This window comes from Macrobrachium nipponense, chromosome 34 (genome assembly GCF_015104395.2).
Source record: "Macrobrachium nipponense isolate FS-2020 chromosome 34, ASM1510439v2, whole genome shotgun sequence".
Classification (NCBI taxonomy): domain Eukaryota; kingdom Metazoa; phylum Arthropoda; class Malacostraca; order Decapoda; family Palaemonidae; genus Macrobrachium; species Macrobrachium nipponense.
The window spans coordinates 29,873,062-29,890,654 of NC_061095.1; the positions used below are offsets into that span (position 1 = coordinate 29,873,062).

The 17,593-nt window shown below is 44.6% G+C and overlaps 1 protein-coding gene across 1 annotated transcript in view; it reads right to left on the reverse strand.

The window, feature by feature from the left end:
• Positions 1–8,176: 8,176 nt before the first annotated feature.
• The window catches only part of LOC135208008 (helicase POLQ-like), a 37,062-nt gene continuing 27,645 nt past the window's right edge, over positions 8,177–17,593 (reverse strand). The window contains exons 3-4 of the mRNA XM_064240103.1: positions 8,597–8,769; positions 8,177–8,286 (exon numbers count right to left, since the gene is read on the reverse strand). Coding sequence (XP_064096173.1) covers positions 8,185–8,286; positions 8,597–8,769 — 275 coding nt within the window. The 3' untranslated portion in view covers positions 8,177–8,184. The remainder of the gene's footprint in view (positions 8,287–8,596; positions 8,770–17,593) is intronic.

The window sequence follows — 17,593 nt, forward strand, 5'->3', positions numbered from 1 at the left end:
GCAAAATGCAATAAGAATGCAGTTTACATAGTTTTGAATGCATCCAAAGCATTTAAAGTAAGGTTTTCTTAGGATTTTTGGTGGTTCCGGCTTACGACGATTTTCGGGTTACAACGCGTCTCAAGAACGGAACCCCCGTAGTAACCCGGGGACTGCCTGTATTTGGTGTTTGAACTATTAAAATAGGCAGTTATAAGCATTTGCTCAGTGTTAAAACTTGATGTGGATTTCAGCCTTTTGCAGGTGGTTGTGAAACTGTGATCCCTAACTCCCCCTAATAACAAAAGTTTACTATATACTACATACATATACATACACACACACATATACATATATTATGTATATATATAATGTATAAATATATAGTGCTACCTCGAGATACGAAAGCTAATACAAAAAATTTTACAGCTCTACATAAGAAAATTGCTCAAGATACGAAAGGTTGTTGCTGTAAAGTTCGAGATTCGCCCGGACCACCGATAACAATTTTGAAACTCGTGCGCCGCCAACTGAGTAGACTCGCCACCATCCTCCTGCTCTCCCATTGGTTCCTGATGCTAGTCACCGCCATGAGATCCTTCTCTCCTATTGATCAGCATCCTTCCCATCATGCATCTACTACGTAGCGGTGTGCCTTGGCCACTCGGTACCAGCATCGTTATCGTATGCATGTGGTATTCGTTCGTTCTAACGATTTCGTTTATTATCGTAAATTCGTTAGTGGTTTCGTTGTAATATACGTATTTTATCGTGTTGTGTGAGAACTTTACTCCATACTTATACGTAAATTACGTGCAGTATATACGTAGTCATGGGTCCCAAGAAACTTGAAATTCACGGAAAGAAGAGGATGCTCTCTTTGGAAACGAAGATGGAGGTTATCAAGAAGTATGAAGCTGGTATGTGATTGAGTGTGATCGCCAAGGGATACGACCGAAATCATTTGTAGAAAAAAAGACACCCCGAAAAGGCTTACACAGGTCGTATGCTTGCGCAGTTCGATGAGGCTTGCCTGAGTCGTTTCAGGAACATTGTGAAAAGTAGGCAGATAGTTATTTTTTAAAGAGGCCTTTTCTGGGTTTGATCTGTGTCTGCCTGTAAAATATTCCTGTAACTCGCATAATCCCCTAACTTTATGGACTTCATGAAGTTTATGGCCCAAAAGGACGCTAGTATCGATCCACTAAACATCCTGTTTGTAGAATCTGATAAAAGAGAGTCAATGCTCAGACAGTATGATTCAGCAGTGAAGAAATTGGCCATCTTTCTAAAAGAAACTGATGCCCAACAGATGACTACGAATCTGGCAATTTCATTCTTTAGAACTCTATTCGAGAAAGGCCTAGCTGCTAGTACCATAACTTCAATCAAATCTGCCTTATGGAAGATTTTTCAGCTTGGTTTTAGTATTGATTTGTGGGATTCGTACTTCTCTTCAATCCCGCGAGCATGTGTCCGCCTGAGACCAGTAGACCGCCCTCATACAGTCTCCTGGTTCTTAAATGATGTTCTACTCAGATTGGCCTCAGACACTGATAATGATTCATGCTCATATACAACCCTTCTCAGGAAAACTATTTTTAATGAGCTTGGCGTCAGGCGCCAGAATATCTGAACTCTCAGCTCTCTCTAGAGACCCTAACCACATCGAATTCCTCCCGTCGGGTGAAGTGCTACTATCCCCGGATCGGAAATTCTTGACCAAGAATGAAGACCCACAAAACAGGTGGGCCCCATGGAAAATTGTTCCTCTTACACAAGACACATCATTGTGTCCTGTCGTCACCCTCAAATCCTATCTGGCCAAGACGTCCAATAAGTCTTCAGGTCCCCTTTTTATTAGAGAGAAAGGCGGTACGATCTCTCTGAAAGGTATTAGACAACAAATCCTCTATTTTATTAAGCAAGCCAACCCGGATTCAGTTTCGCATGTTCATGATATCCGGGCAGTGGCTACCTCGATTAACTATTTTCACAATATGAACTTCGAGGACCTGAAGAAATATACGGGTTGAAAATCTCCGGCAGTATTTAAACGCCACTATCTCAAGAACTTAGAGGCCCTTAAATTCTCAGCAGTGGCCACGGGAGCATAGTCTCCCCTGAATGGACCGAGTCCTAAAACTCTATTCTATTGCTCGTTCTGCTTAGCCCTTTATCCATGATTCCTCACTCCTTCCTGCCTGCCTCAGTCGTATCCCCTACCAATCTTCCTTCCCGGTGCCTGACTGGTTTGCTTGCCATTCCGTCGCCGACCCACCTTTTGTATTCCTTACCTGTTTTGTACATACGTCTAGGTATATATCACGTTGCTTCAGATACCATTCCATTGTATTTTTACTTTATTAATAGGTATTAAGTCCTAATTTAAGTCTTAATTTTAAAAATTCGCTAAGTGTCCGTTTCTTTTACGGCTCATTAAAATTATCCTTTAGTGAACTTTATTTTCCATTCTTCCTTTAAGCATTTTTGTCTGGTATCTTTCAAGCTTGTACGGCAATTCTCTGATACTGTTTCACCGGCAGACACAGGTCAAACCCAGAAAAGGGATTTTGACAAAGGAAAAATCTATTTCTGGGGGAAGACCTGTGTCGCCCGGTGAACCCGACCCTCTTTCTTCTCCTGATCCCCACCCTGTAGCCAGTCCAAGCTTGGGTGTCTATTCCAGGAATGAAGATGCCGGGCGTGGGTAGTGGTAGTAGCGAGTGGAAGGTGGAAGGGGTAGTCTTTGTAACTGTTCTCATCGTGGGAGGGACTTTGAAAGGAATCTTCTAATTGGACGAAGTCCTGTGGTACTGGCTTCCACTCGCCCCAGTGCTTATACCGACGCCTTGGGTGATCGAGCTGAAGGTAGTTACTTCAGCATTCCATTCTAGCTTTTTCTCTGGTATATTTACAATCTATTTATACTTAGAAATGCGAGTTACAGGAACATTTCACCGGGGAACACAGGTCTTCCCCCAGAAATAGATTTTTCCATTGTCAAAATCCCTTTAGTAGGAGTAAGCAAAAAGGAAGATCCAATTGATACTAAAAAACAGAAAGTTGAAAGTGGTGATGAAGTTGAAATTTTGAAAAAAAAAAAAAGACAAACATTTTTTTTTTATTTATATAAGTTTTTTTGTATTTTATTTATATAAGTTTTTTTTGTATTTTATTTATATAAGTTTTTTTGTAAAGTTAAGGGTTACAGTTTTGTTAACCCTTTAACGCCGATTGGATGTATTAAACGTTGATATAAATTGTCTGTTGGGTGCCGATTGGACGTATGGTACGTCGATATAAAAAAAGTTTTTTAAAATTCGCAGAAAAACAGTTATAGGCCTACTCGGCAAAAACTTTTGAATCACGCACCTTGGGGGATGCTGGGAGCTCACGGATCAAGGCGTTGTTTTTGTAAAATCGTCATGCAGGTGCGCAAGCACTAATTTCTTTTCTTCTTCCCCACTAAAAAGTATCAGCGACACATCTCAGAAATTATTTCGTCACTTTGACATAATTTTTGCACCATTTTATATAGGCGTTACATGGAGTATTATATATGAAAATGTGCGCAATTTTATGTAGAATACAACAAAAAAACAACTCATGGTTGTAGCTTTTATCAGTTTTGAAATATTTTCATATAAATAACAATGAGTGCCAAAGTTTCAACCTTTGGTCAACTTTGACTCTACCAAAATGGTAAAAAAACCCAATTGAAGCTAAAACTCTTGTATTCTAGTAATATTCAATCATTTACCTTCATTTTGCAACAAATTGGAAGTCTCTAGCACAATATTTTGATTTATGGTGAATTTATGAAAAAAACTTTTACCTTACGTCCGCGCAGTAACTCTTCCGAAAAAATCATAATTTTTTTGTCCGATTGTCGTAATGTTTGTACCATTTTAAATTAGCCGTTACATAAAGCTTTATATATAAAATGTGCACAATTTCATGTAGAATACAACTAAAAACAACCCATGGTTGGTGCTTTTATCAGTTTTGAAATATTTTCATATAAATAACGATAAGTGCCAAAATATCAACCTCGGTCAACTTTGAATCGACGGAATGGTAAAAAACGCAATTGTAAGCTAAACCCTTACATTCTAGTAATATTCAATCATTTACCTTTATTTTGCAACAAATTGGAAGTCTCTAGCACAATATTTTGATTTATGGTGAATTTATGAAATAAACTTTTTCCTTACGTCCGCGCGGTAACTCTTCCGAAAAAATCATAAATTTTTTTTCATCCAATTGTCGTAATGTTTGCAGCATTTTAAATTAGTCGTTACATAAAGTTTTATATATAAAAATGTGCACAATTTCATGTAGAATACAACAAAAAAACAACCTATGGTTGTAGCTTTTATCAGTTTTGAAATATTTTCATTATAATGATAAATAAAATGGTCGAAAACTGTAATTGTAAGCTACAACATTTACAGTCTAGTAATATTCAATCAATTACCTTCATTTTGCAACAAATGGGAAGTCTCTAGCACAGTATTTCGATTTATGGGAATTTTTGAAAACAGCTTTTTTTTACGTCCGCGTTACGAATTCATGCATCATTTTGTGATAATATTTTCTCTGTGTTGCCTTGATCGTTTTACAATGTGTTATATACCAAAATGATCACAATTTAGTGTACAATACAACAACAAAAATTAACTCATTAGCTTTAACCGTTTTGCTCACAGCGCAATTTGTATACAATTATATATGAAATTTTTTTTCGCGCTGTCATATATCCCAATATTTATATATGATAATGATATTTTTTTCATTTCTGATGGTTGCATACTAAACTTCAGGCAATGACAAAAAAAGGAGCCAAAAATGAACTCTTAATCTTGAAAACTAAGCGTGCTGTGATTTTTTGAAAAAAACATTTTTTCAGCTTCGACGCTCAGCTCGCGAACGCCGCCGGCATACGGGAGACTATTTTTAAAATACCGCTTTGGCGTTTAAGGGTTAATGTGTTTCGTAAAGTTTAGTTTATATATGTTTTCCTTATATTTTTTTATGTGTTTCGTAAGTTAAGTGTACGTACGTATCTGCCGTTTGTCCTCCTCCTCTGTCGCCACTTTCGGAGATAGCCTCACTCGAAAGGTAAGCTTCCACAGTTTACTACATACTTACAGTATTTCTTGTATACCATGTACACTAATACACTTTATTTACAGGTAATTAGCAGTAAGCATTACGTTAGGTATTGAATGGTCCAAATTGTTGTAGTATTTCATTGTTTAAAGGTCAATTTAGCTTTATTATGAAATTTACTAAGGTGTTTTTGGAGGGCTTGGAACGGATTAGCCATTTTACATGTAAAATGCGGTCCAAGATACGAAAAGCTCATTTTGCAACAAATGGGAAGTCTCTAGCACAGTATTTCGATTTATGGTGAATTTTTGAAAACAGCTTTTTTTTACGTCAGCGTTACGAATTCATTCATCATTTTGTGATCATATTTTCTCTGTGTTGCCTTGATCGTTTTACAATGTGTTATATACCAAAATGATCCACAATTTAGTGTACAATACAACAACAACAAAAATTAACTCATTAGCTTTAACCGTTTTGCTCACAGCGCAATTTGTATACAATTATATATGAAATTTTTTTTTCGCGCTGTCATATATCCCAATATTTATATATGATAATGATATTTTTTTCATTTCTGATGGGTGCATACTAAACTTCAGGCATGACAAAAAAAGGAGCCAAAATTGAACTCTTAATCTTGAAACTAAGCGTGCTGTGATTTTTTGAAAAAAACATTTTTTTCTGCTTCGACGCTCACTCGCGAACGCCGCCGGCATACGGGAGACTATTTTTAAAATACCGCTTTGGCGTTTAAGGGTTAATGTGTTTCGTAAAGTTTAGTTTATATATGTTTTCCTTATATTTTTTTATGTGTTTCGTAAAGTAAGTTAAGTACGTACGTATCTGCCGTTTGTCCTCCTCCTCTGTCGCCACTTTCGGAGATAGCCTCACTCGAAAGGTAAGCTCCCACTGTTTACTACATACTTACAGTATTTCTTGTATACCATGTACACTAATACACTTTATTTACAGGTAATAGCAGTAAGCATTACATTAGGTATTGAATGGTCCAAATTGTTGTAGTATTTCATTGTTTATAGGTCAATTTAGCTTTATTATGAAATTTACTAGGGTGTTTTTGGAGGGCTTGGAACGGATTAGCCATTTTACATGTAAAATGCGGTCCAAGATACGAAAAGCTCATGATACGAAGGCCACCTCAGAACGGATTAATTTCGTATCTCGAGGTACCACTGTATATAAGTATCATTGCAAAGTGTAACTTCCCCTCAGTATTTATATGTAATGTTGTAAAATGTATGTTTTATGTTGATTCCATAATAAGATTTACTTAGAATTAATGTTAAGACTAACATAAACCTTTAGTTGTGCATTTTGCCCCTACCCATATGTTCTGCTATGTTTAGTAGTCAATAAACAATTAAGACATGTTGAAAACATAAGTAGTAAGTCCAGCAAGAGTTTCACTTTGTTCGTCTTGTTGTGAAAAAACTTTTCATCACTAGGAGCCTCATGACCATTCTTTTTTTTTTTTTGCCAGTCTAAACCATGTGATCAATTGCACAATGATTCCTCATAGCTTCATCAAAATGTTTAACTTATGTATGACCAGAAGCAATGTCACTTTGAGAATATTCTTCAATTCCTTTTTAGTAATTAAAGATTCTTTTATTATGAAATTGTTTGATATTACTGATAAATTAACTCTTATCTCTCTCAATTTGTCAAAAGAGAATTTGTTGACTTGTAAGTAATTTAATTTGGAGATGAAATGAGTATCTAGCTTCCAAAACTCCTGTGATGTCACTGTCTGCCTGCGATAATCGTTTAAAATCATTTCTTTCATATTAAGAGAATTTTATTTTCTGAAATTGTGAACTGTTAATAGTTTAGTATAGTTGTAATCATTCTCTTTCCTCTCATTTAAAAAGGGAATATAATAGGAGTTTTGCATAAAACCTGACCCTAAAATGCTTTGACATCGTCCATTTTCATCTTGTTGATCAGTAGTTCCCATAGTAGAGGGTTATTCTGATATTTGAGACAACTTGCGTTAGTTGTACATATTCCTGGAGCCGTTCAAGCCGGCCCATCTTCCCTTATCTTTCTTCCCGACCAAGGAAAATTTAGATTTTTACATTAACAAAGATTTTGTACTTACAGTCACTCGTAACTTTTAGATTTATTTAATTTCTTAATAGCATAGTGATTATTTATGGAATCTGAAAAGACAGTGTAAACAAAATACTTCTTCCCTTCAGTAAGAGCGCAACCCCACTGTCTACGACTGAAATTTTTTCATTTTCCTCAGATGGACCCTTACCTCTCAGATACTTTTTCTATGGTCTTGAGTACCTACATGAAATGAGGTATGATCAACCTGTACAGTTTATTTAAATCCTTAGTAACCTAGTCTACAGTCAGGGAAGGGGAAAGGGGAAAGGGGATATGGGTTTGAAACCTATGAAAAACCTTCCTTGGTGGGTCAAATGAGGGCCACACGCAAATTTCAATTTTTGATGAAAATTTCTTGAACAGCTTTGTGGTGGGAGAGTTGCTTGTTTGTACCCACTACAATTCACACAGTTACAAGGCCATGGTGTTGGAAGACCAGAATAAAAATGATCATTTAATAAACCTAATACACTGTTCATACAAACATTGCAAAGTTTTAGGTATTTTATCCTGAACTATAATCTAAAATTCCTAACTCTGAGGACTCTCTGAATTGCTTGTTTTAACAACAGAAACTAAATATGATGCTTCATTTTGGCAAAGTTTCCTTGACTTTTTTATTTCCAAACCTGACATTTGCTGATGATGGAAGTTTGTACATTCCTATGAAATATGTTTAATGTCAACCTGCTTCTCTGCATATAAGGCAGGTCATGTAGGTTGTTCACAAAACATCTATTGCCTATTCCATTATTCTACAAACATGCTTTTTGATTCATTTTGTAATGACTCAAAATAATTCAAGTTAAAAAAATAGTTTCATATGTTTACCAGAGTACAATAACTTCATTGAAAAAATAAAAAAGCACATTCAAGAGTAAGCATTACTGGGAGTTGTCCATTGTACAATAAAACTAGGGTAAAACTTTGAAGTATTCACAGTTAAACTACTCACTTTTTTCTACCCGTTTTAGGCGGGAAACTGCCTCGACTTCCTGCATATTCCTCTACAAGGAATCCCAATTCAACACCAAATGGTGATATGCCATGAACCTAAAATAAAAAAGGAAAAAAAAAAACTAAAGAAAAAAAAAAGAATTATGAAAGAACCAAGTTTTGCTTAAGTTTGTTGACAAGAAAATTACTAAAACACACAAGGGCAACTACATGTTACTTTTACCATACTGTTGGTTGAACTTTGTTCAGAAAAGGTGGTTTCCCATTAGGAGTTGAACAGCTTCATTCCCAGATCACATAAGGCTTAAAACTAATTTAAGCCTTATAACAAAAGAATGTGCATTAACTATTAACAACTGAACTTTGCTTGTATGCAGACCTTGCCTTTTAAATTTCAACTTCTTACCTTTTCCTGTACAAGAGCAACATATGGCAAAATGAAGAGGGTATCTTTCTTCTTTAGCAGCAACTGCCGCAACATAAGAATCTCAGCAACAAGGGTCTTCCCACCACTAGTTGGCAATGAAAACAAAAGATTCTTTGAGCCAATGCCCTCTGCAATGCAGTCCTTCTGCCAATCTTCAGGATAAAATATTAAAAACACCATTACTGTGTAGAAAATGCAACTGTATCACTATAATCATCTAATCAAAATAAACAATGTAATACATCATTCTATTGCATTATATTACAATCCATGTAACCTAACATAAAATACATAATTTGTTCGTTTTAATACAGTATGTACTGCCTTTTAACAAAAACCTTCATTCAAAATATCTGAGAAAAGTGCATGTTCTTGAAAATTCAAGTTAAATTTAACATTAAATGCAAATAAAATGCGGATTTCAACAAGGAAACGTAAAGTTGGGTTAGTGGCATGGTAACAGTTCTACAGAAAATGTCTCAAGAATTTGTCACTCAAGGTACCATTGCTTTTACTTTTCTTTCATTCAACCTGCTCTGCTCTTAGTTCACACTTGTTTAACCAACTTCTATTAATATTTTTGCCCATCATATAACCTTTTCAGGTTTCAGCCACTAACAGGTTCTGTCTGAGCCACATGCACATCTTACTAGCTAGTAATTAGTAATAATTCATTTTGAGCTATTATAAAAATGTTTATGATAAAATATTTTAGATGGTCTTTCCCCAAATAGGCTGTGTACATTATCATAAAGAGGATGCTCTAACAACATATTTTTCATAAAATTATTTCTATAGATGACAAATTTACATCATCAAGATCTCAGTGACAAACCTTCAGGCCAGTCCTACATGGCTACAATTTCTAACTCACTGCCCTAGTTAAGATATCATAACATATTAAACTACATTATTTTTACAAATAATATACTTTCAATTATCCTAAACTTACTGAATTATCCAAAAGAAAATGAACTATCATATGCACTGAAAGAGGAGAATACCCCCAAAATTATAAAAGAAACAAGAACAGCAGGCAGTATTATCAGTAGGCCATTGAGCTGAAGGAAGGCCAACCAGAAGGATTTGTGTTGTGATGATTACAAACTAAAACAGTAGAAGATCCTGATACTTTTTTAATGAATTGTGTCCAAGAATAAATCACACAAAATGTCATTATTATTCTGTATTGCTGGTTGACCTTTCGAGAATACCTAGCACTGTCCAGGAAATTTATGAGATATCCATGATTACCCCAATATAGAGAAAATAAAAATTACTTTATTTCTGTCATTCTTAAAAAAATATTTCCCTCTGCCTACTCATCAAATTCTTCATGCTACATATATAGCTTACCATTTACTCAACATGATGGGAGTGAAAAAAAGTTGGATAGTCTTCAATCGAGAGTTTATGCATGATTTCATCACACCATCAGCATCTTCATTTCCTTTTGTGCTTACAAGGACAGAGATCTAGTTTACTACATTCTTAACAAACGAATTTTTGGGGGCAAAAGTTGGAGTGCCTCTGATTACAATTCCTGAATTACTAAAATTTACTCATTTTTGTGGTGACATACTTTCAGCAACTCTAGATATACTGATGATAATGCAGCTAGTTCTGTTGTATAAAACACTCATTGCTTGGTTGGCGGAAATGGAATTTTTACATTAAAATACAGCAGCAAATCCAATGTGGAATCCTAGATCTAAGCAAGAGAGGAATGAGTACAGGCAGTTACTGGTTATCGGCAGGGGTTTCATTCCCAGGGGTGTGCTGATAAGCGAAAATGACAATTTGTCCAAAATTGCATTTTTCCTAACTATACAAACCTGAGGTCCTTTTAACAATAGGAAGGTACTAGCGGCAGCTGGATAGGTCGTAAGCTTTCGAACAAGGGGTTCGGTAGTTAACTGCTTGTCCGACAGGCGCGCGCGCGCGACTGGGAGGTAAACAAATCACTTTTGCTTTTGGCCCAAGCAAAAACTGCAGAGTGAAGGGTGGCATGAGGTGGGTGGGACGGGACTATGTGTAAAAGGACCTCAAGTTTGTATAGTTAGGAAAAATGCAATTTTGGACAAATTGTCATTTGTTCCGACACGGCATACAAACCTTTTCGGTCCGTTTACAATAGGAAGACTCACTTCTTGGTGGGTGGAATCTGAGTCTTTTGTGAACAGACTGGTGTTCGCCCAACCTTGGAAGCCTCCCTGGTCGTAAGAGCGAGGGAGGGATCCAAGCCTCTGTCCGATTGATCGGGGTGTGCACCGCAGGATCAATGGTCAGACCTCTGGACCGAGTACTAAGAGAGAGGCAAGCGTATCTCTTCGTACCAGCAATGTAAGAACTTGTTCCTGTACAGGAGCAAATATAAAGTCATGGGTTTGTCTCTTGTAGGCATCCACTTCCCCCCCCTTGTAGGAGGAAGTGGTGGATATTCTGCTCCTATCCCTAGTGAAGGGATAGGATGGGGCTCTGTCATATAGCTCACCTGCATCTCGTCCTCATCCAGCGTAGTGACGCTGTGGCCCTCTGCCCACAGGTAGAGGAGGAGGAAAAGATGGGAAGAGGGAGCCAGTCACTCACTCACTCACACATCCATCCACACAGTCACACCAGGACTCGATGCTGTTTCAGCCTGCGAGGGTCTGGGTTAGCTACACAACTTGTTGAGCAGCCACACGGGTCCCAAGGAAAAGGTATCCAAGGACCTGTGGGCAATATCCCGAAGGTAGAAGGACGTAAAGGTAGTCTGGTTAGACCAGACCCCTGCCTTCAGGACCTGCGCCACGGAGAAGTTCTTACGAAACGCCAACGAGGGGCCAATACTTCTGACTTCGTGAGCTCTCGGACGGGACGTACGGATGTCGTCACTACCATCAGACTATACGACCTCCTTGATGACCTCACGCAGCCAGAATGAAAGAGTGTTCTTGGATACTTCTTTCTTGGTTACCCCGGTGCTAACGAAGAGGCGTCGACACTCAGGCCTGAGGTGTCGAGTTTTCTTCAGATAGCGCCGTAGCGCCCTCACAGGACAAAGCAGCATCTCATCCGCATCATTATCGGTGAAGTCCATTAGGGAGGGAATCGTGAAGGACTCGAACCTGTCGTCAGGGACCGACGGTTTTCTGAGTCGTTCGCAACGAAGTTCGGGACGAAATCGAGCGTCACAGATCCCCATCCCCTGTAGTGTCGTACATCATAGGAAAGACCATGAAGTTCCCCTACTCTCTTCGCCGATGCCAGGGCCAGCAAGAAGAGGGTCTTGAGGGTCAGATCCCTGTCTGACGACTCTCGGAGTGGCTCGAAGGGTGTTCGAGTCAAACTCCTAAGGACGAGAGTCACATCCCACGCAGGGGGCCTGAGTTCCCTGGGCGGGCAAGACCTTTCGAAGCTCCTATAAGCAAGGAGATCTCGAACGAGTTCGAGATGTCCAATCCCCTCAGTTTCAGGACGAGAGCCAGGGCGGCTCTGTATCCTTGACTGTGGGGACTGAGAGGAGCTTCTCTCGGCGAAGAAACACGAGGAAATCCGCTACCTGCTGAAGAGTGGCTCTGAGAGGAGATAGACCCCGTCTACGACACCAACCACAGAAGACGGCCCACTTCCCCTGGTACACAGCTGCAGAGGACTGACGGACGTTTCCAGCCATCCTCTGTTGCTGCGCTACGAGAAAAGCCTCTCGTTCGCAAGAGATGGTGGATAACAGCCAGCCGTGAAGTCGTAGGGACTGGACTGCTCGGTGGTACCGCTCGACGTGTGGCTGGGCGAGAAGGTTGTGCCAAGGGGGAATCTCTCTCGGTTCTCCTGCGAGAAGAGCCAGCAGGTCCGGATACCAAATGGCCTGTGGCCATTTTTGGGAGCCACCAGGATCATCCTGAGATTCGGGGTGACCAGTGCTCGACTGATCACCTTGCGAATCAGGCTGAACGGGGGAAAAGGCATAGACGAAGAGGTTTGTCCCACGGGTGTTGGAGAGCGTCCCTCTGCAGCTGCCCATGGGTTCCGGCACGGCTGAGAAGAAAACCTGAAGCTTTCTGTTGTGCCGGGTGGGGCGAACAGATCCACGACTGGTCGCCCCCACAGGTCGAAGAGCCTTTCCGCCACGTCCTGGTGTAGAGACCACTCGGTCCCCTATCACCTGATCCCGACGGCTGAGCGTGTCTGCTACTACATTCCTCTTCCCTGGAATGTAGCGTGCCGACAGCTCTATTGAGTGTGCCTCGGCCCACTCGTGCACCTGCCGAGTCAACTGGTACAACGGGAGAGACACTAGGCCCCCTGTTTGTTGACGTAGGCACTACCGTGGTGTTGTCGCATATCAACACCACTGAGTGTCCCATCAAGCGGTCCTGGAACTCTTGGAGAGCGAGAAACGCTGCCTTGAGTTCCAGTACATTGATGTGAAGGTGCTTGTCGTTCTCGTCCCACACTCCTGAAGTCAGCAACTCCTCCAGGTGTGCGCCCCATCCCTCGGTCGATGCGTCTGAGAACAGCTGCATGTCCGGGGGGGGAGTGCGCAGGGGCACTCCTCTTAAGAGGTTCCTGTCGTCCAGCCACCAGGCTAGGTCCTGCCTCACCTCCGGTGTCAGTGACACTGGAAAGCTTGGGGGATCCGTCGCCTGTGACCAACTCTCCTTTAGTCTCCACTGAAGAGACCGCAGGTGAAGACGCCCGTGAGGGACTAACTTCTCGAGTGACGACAGGTGTCGATCACGACTTGCCATCGCTGAGGCTACCACTGTTTCCTTGCCGAGGACAGGGAACTGGTTGGCTGCCTCCCTGAATCTGCTGATCCGCGAGTCTGCGGGGAAGACTCGCCCTGCTACCGTGTCGATCAGCATACCCAGATACTTCATCCTCTGCTTGGGCTCGAGATCGGACTTCTCGAAGTTCACAACGATCCCCAGATCGCGACAGAACTCGAGTAGTCGATCCCTGTCCTGTAGCAACTGCGAGCGGGAGCTCGCCAGGACTAACCAATCGTCGAGTACCTCATCAGACGTATCCCGTGCGAATGGGCCCAAGCAGACACCAGAGTGAACACTCGCGTGAACACCTGTGGGGCGGTTGAGAGACCGAAACAAAGTGCCCTGAACTGGTACACCGTCCCGTCGAGGATGAAGCGGAGGTACTTTCTTGAGGACTGATGAATGGGTATTTGGAAATACGCATCCTTCAGGTCCACTGAAAGCATGAAATCGTTCTCCCTGATGGAGTCGAGCACGGAACGTGCCGTCTCCATCGTGAACCGGGTCTGGCGAACGAACCGATTCGGGGAGAGTGGGAGAGAGATCTATCACCGTGGGTCCTCCAGCCTCCCTGGTAGACTTTCTTTCACCATTGGAAGAGTCGACTGTAAAAGCCCGGTGACTGATCCGTGACGATTTCCACAGCTCTCTTGCTCAGCATGGTCTTGATCTCCTGTCTCAATGCTACGTCCTTCGATGACCCTGGAACGTACGACTGCTGTTGGACCGGGTTGGAGGTGAGGGGTGGCCGAGATTCGAAGGGTAATAGATATCCCTCCCGAAGGACATCTACAATCCAGGTCTCGGCGCCGTAGCGCTGCCAAGTTGCCCAATGGGCTGGCCAGGCACCCCCCTCCCACTTCTGGCAGCAGGTGAGGGGGAACGCCGTCCCTAGCGTTTCCCCCCTTTCTTCGACTTCTTCCCAGAGCCTCCTCGGGAGAAGGAGGGCTGGGAGGAGGGCTGGTTACGGCTCCCCTTTGCAGAAGTCGAAGAAGACAGAGTCTTTCCCCGGGGCTTCGACGCGACTACCGTCTTAGCCACCGTGGAAGCGCTAGCCGAGCTCTTTGGCTTGGCCGCAGTCCGAGGCTGCCCAGAAGCCTTCGAGACTGCCTGGTGAACCAGACGGTCACTGTCGTCAGTGCGACGCCTGTCCACCGCAGCGTCCACCATCTCTCCTGGGAAGAGAGACGTGGAACTCCGTAAAGGTCCGTTGCGGAGTCCCAATGCCGCTTCACGCCCAGCCGCCCTGGAAACTCGAGTAAGGACAGCGTCCCTACGTCGGAGAACCAGGTTGGCCCACAGGTTCATCGTCTGGTGGGCAAGGAAGGAGATGGCTCTTCCCCCAGACTGGCAAAGTCTCCTAAAACGGCCGAGTCATCTTCGGGAGAAATTCCCCCGGAGTTAGTTGGCTGCGACCTTAGATACTGTGAGGGACCACAGATCTAACCAGGAGACGGCCTGGAAAGCTGCCATGGCAGGGTGGATTCCAGGCGAGTGCCTCTTCTGCGAGAACCATAGGTTCTCGGACAGGAGCTGCTGCAGAGACACCCGGCGTTAGCCTGGCTAACTCCGGGTTCACCTGTTTGGGCGGGCATCGGGTCCTCAGATGGCACGTAAAAACGCCGCTGTCGCAGCAGAGGAGGGTGGAAGCAGCTTGCTCGACCTGCCAGACTTGAGAGAACCATCTTGCGCGGAGACAAGAGATTCTACCTGGTCCAGCACTGAGTCGGCAAGCTCAGAACGCGGCAAACCCACCGTCGGTCTGGGTTCCCTCTTCGGGCCCCGTGCCCCAGAACGACTCGAGCCGGGACGTGGGCTCAGATGGTGGGAGCGGCGATCCTTCCCCGAGGTCATTGTGCTGACGAATCAGCGCAATTACCTCGGCAAAGTTCCTCTGAATCTCAGGAGTGACTGCATCCTGCGGAGTAGGACCGTCCAGTCCCTCGAACAGGAGCAGCTCCCGAGACCCTCCCCCCTCGAGGGGGGGTGGGGGGAACACAGCGACCAGACCCCTCTCGGTCTCCTCCAGCCACTTGTGCATACGACCTGGCGGGTCCGAGAACCGTGTCTGATACGTAGGACATCGTGGTGGGATCCTGGTCGAGCCGTCTCGCTGTGGAGAACGGCTGGACTGAGAACAGCGGCCCCGGTCTCGTGTGTCAGAAGAGCTGGTGCTGGTCGCCGTACCCGATCGCTCTCTGCGAGAGTGACGGTCAGGCGACCGGCGAGCTCCACTGTCACGGTGAGACCGTGTTTTTTTTTTGTATCCTCACGGCGCGTCAACGTCGCTGGTACCAGCCGTGGCTGGTGCCGGCGAACGGGGGGACCTCTTCCCAGCCTCAGCCGTGGCCGGTCGTGGACCTCACATCAGCCCGGGTAGCCAGCTGCTCGCCGCGAGAGCGAGAGCTGGTCTGGTGAGAGTCGCGTGCGCGGCTGTCACCAGTCTTCCGCTCCGTGCCGTGAACCTGACGCTGAGCTGGCTCAGAGGTCTGGTTCCTAGCTGCACGGTCGCTGGTAGGCGACCGTACACTCGGTACCTCTCGCGAACGAGAGGCCGAGACGGATCCTGCTGCCGTGGTCGAACCACTAACAGCAGGCGAGGAAGTGCCGGTGTTAGCCGGCACTCCTCTGGTCCCTGTAGTCTTCTTCCTTACGGACGGGTCCTGCCCCCGAAGGAGCAGGCGACCAGCGGAAGAACCCCCCGTCTCACCGGAGCGAGACGGGCCCTTAGAAGCTCCCGAAGGAGACTTCTTAGCGGGGGAGGAGGCGACCTTCTTCTTCTTAGGCGGGGGGGGAGCCTTAGAAGAAGAAGGGGAAGAGGCGGCAGACGACGACGACGACGAAGAAGACGATGAAGACGACGACAACGACGACGAAGAAGACGATGAAGACGACGACGACACCTTCCTCCTCTTCTTCTTCTTCTTCGTCAGCTTCCTCAGGACCGATGTCAGATCTGTCATCCAGGGCGGAGCCGGGGTTGCTGTTGCCGAAGCAACAGGGCCCTGGACGCACCTGTCCGAACAGATCGGCATCGGGAGCAGCGGCGCCACGAACAGGAACAACGTCAGCAGGTGCAGGCATCACAGGAACAGCAGTGGAGACGGCAGGAACAGATACAGGAACGGCAGCAGTGGTCGGCAACATCACGTCCGTGAACAGCGGCTGGACAGTACGGCAGGTACGGCAGGCTGTACAGGCGGCCCAGGTGGACGGACCAGCGGCACAGACATCCTAGGTACTGGTGGGAGGTCCAGGGGCGAGCTCTTCGGGGCACACGAAGTCCGGTCGAGGCAGCACAGCAAACCCGCAGGCGGCGGCATCACACTCCCCCGTGGTACGGCGACTGGCCCCTGCACCGATGTAGTTGGTGTAACAGAGACCGCGTGCGGGGTGTACACCAGGTGAGGAGGTGAAGCATAGCCAGGAGTTGAAAGGGTCGTGGTGGTGGTCGTCACCGTAGCATGCGTGCCACCGCCACGGAGCCAGCGAGATGGTAGAGCAGCCCCTGGACACTCGGCACGCCTGCAGCCCCAACGATGCCCACACCTGTCCGAGAGGTCGTCCTTTGCGGCAACAGCACCTGAGGAAGCAAAGGTCGGGTGATTAGCAGGATCCTCTACCCGTTCGTGCGATGTAGACGAACGGATAGAGGACCCAGAGTACAACTCGACATCGGGGTATCTCGCGCCCTCCTCCACACTCGACAGATCGGGTGAGGAGAAGGACCTAGAAACCCCCCCCGAAGGGGAAGGCGCCAAACGTGGGAGCTGAGCGGGCGGCAGGAAAGAAGACGAAGTGTCCGTAACCAAAGGAGTCGCGGGAGAGCTTTCCGACGACTCCTTTGCAGGCCTTCGCTTCTTCCTACCTTCGTACAAGCCCCACTGCGCCTCCGACCAAGACATACACACTTCACAGGGCTCGGCTCGGGTGCATTCGCGACCCCGACACCGAGCGCACAAAATATGTGGATCAATTTCAGGGAACGAGCGGAACTTATACCGCATTACGCCCTTCGGTACCCGGGCACAATCTCCGGAGGGTAGCGGGGCGTGGAGATTCCATAATTGATCAAGTAATTCACAATTGGATTAATAAAGAGGAAATGATTGTACTTACAATGATAACTCATACACAAACACAACCATATACTCAGGGAAAGCAAACGACGAGAAGCGGGCAGAGAGCGTCGAACACACACGTCTACTCGCTGTGAGGC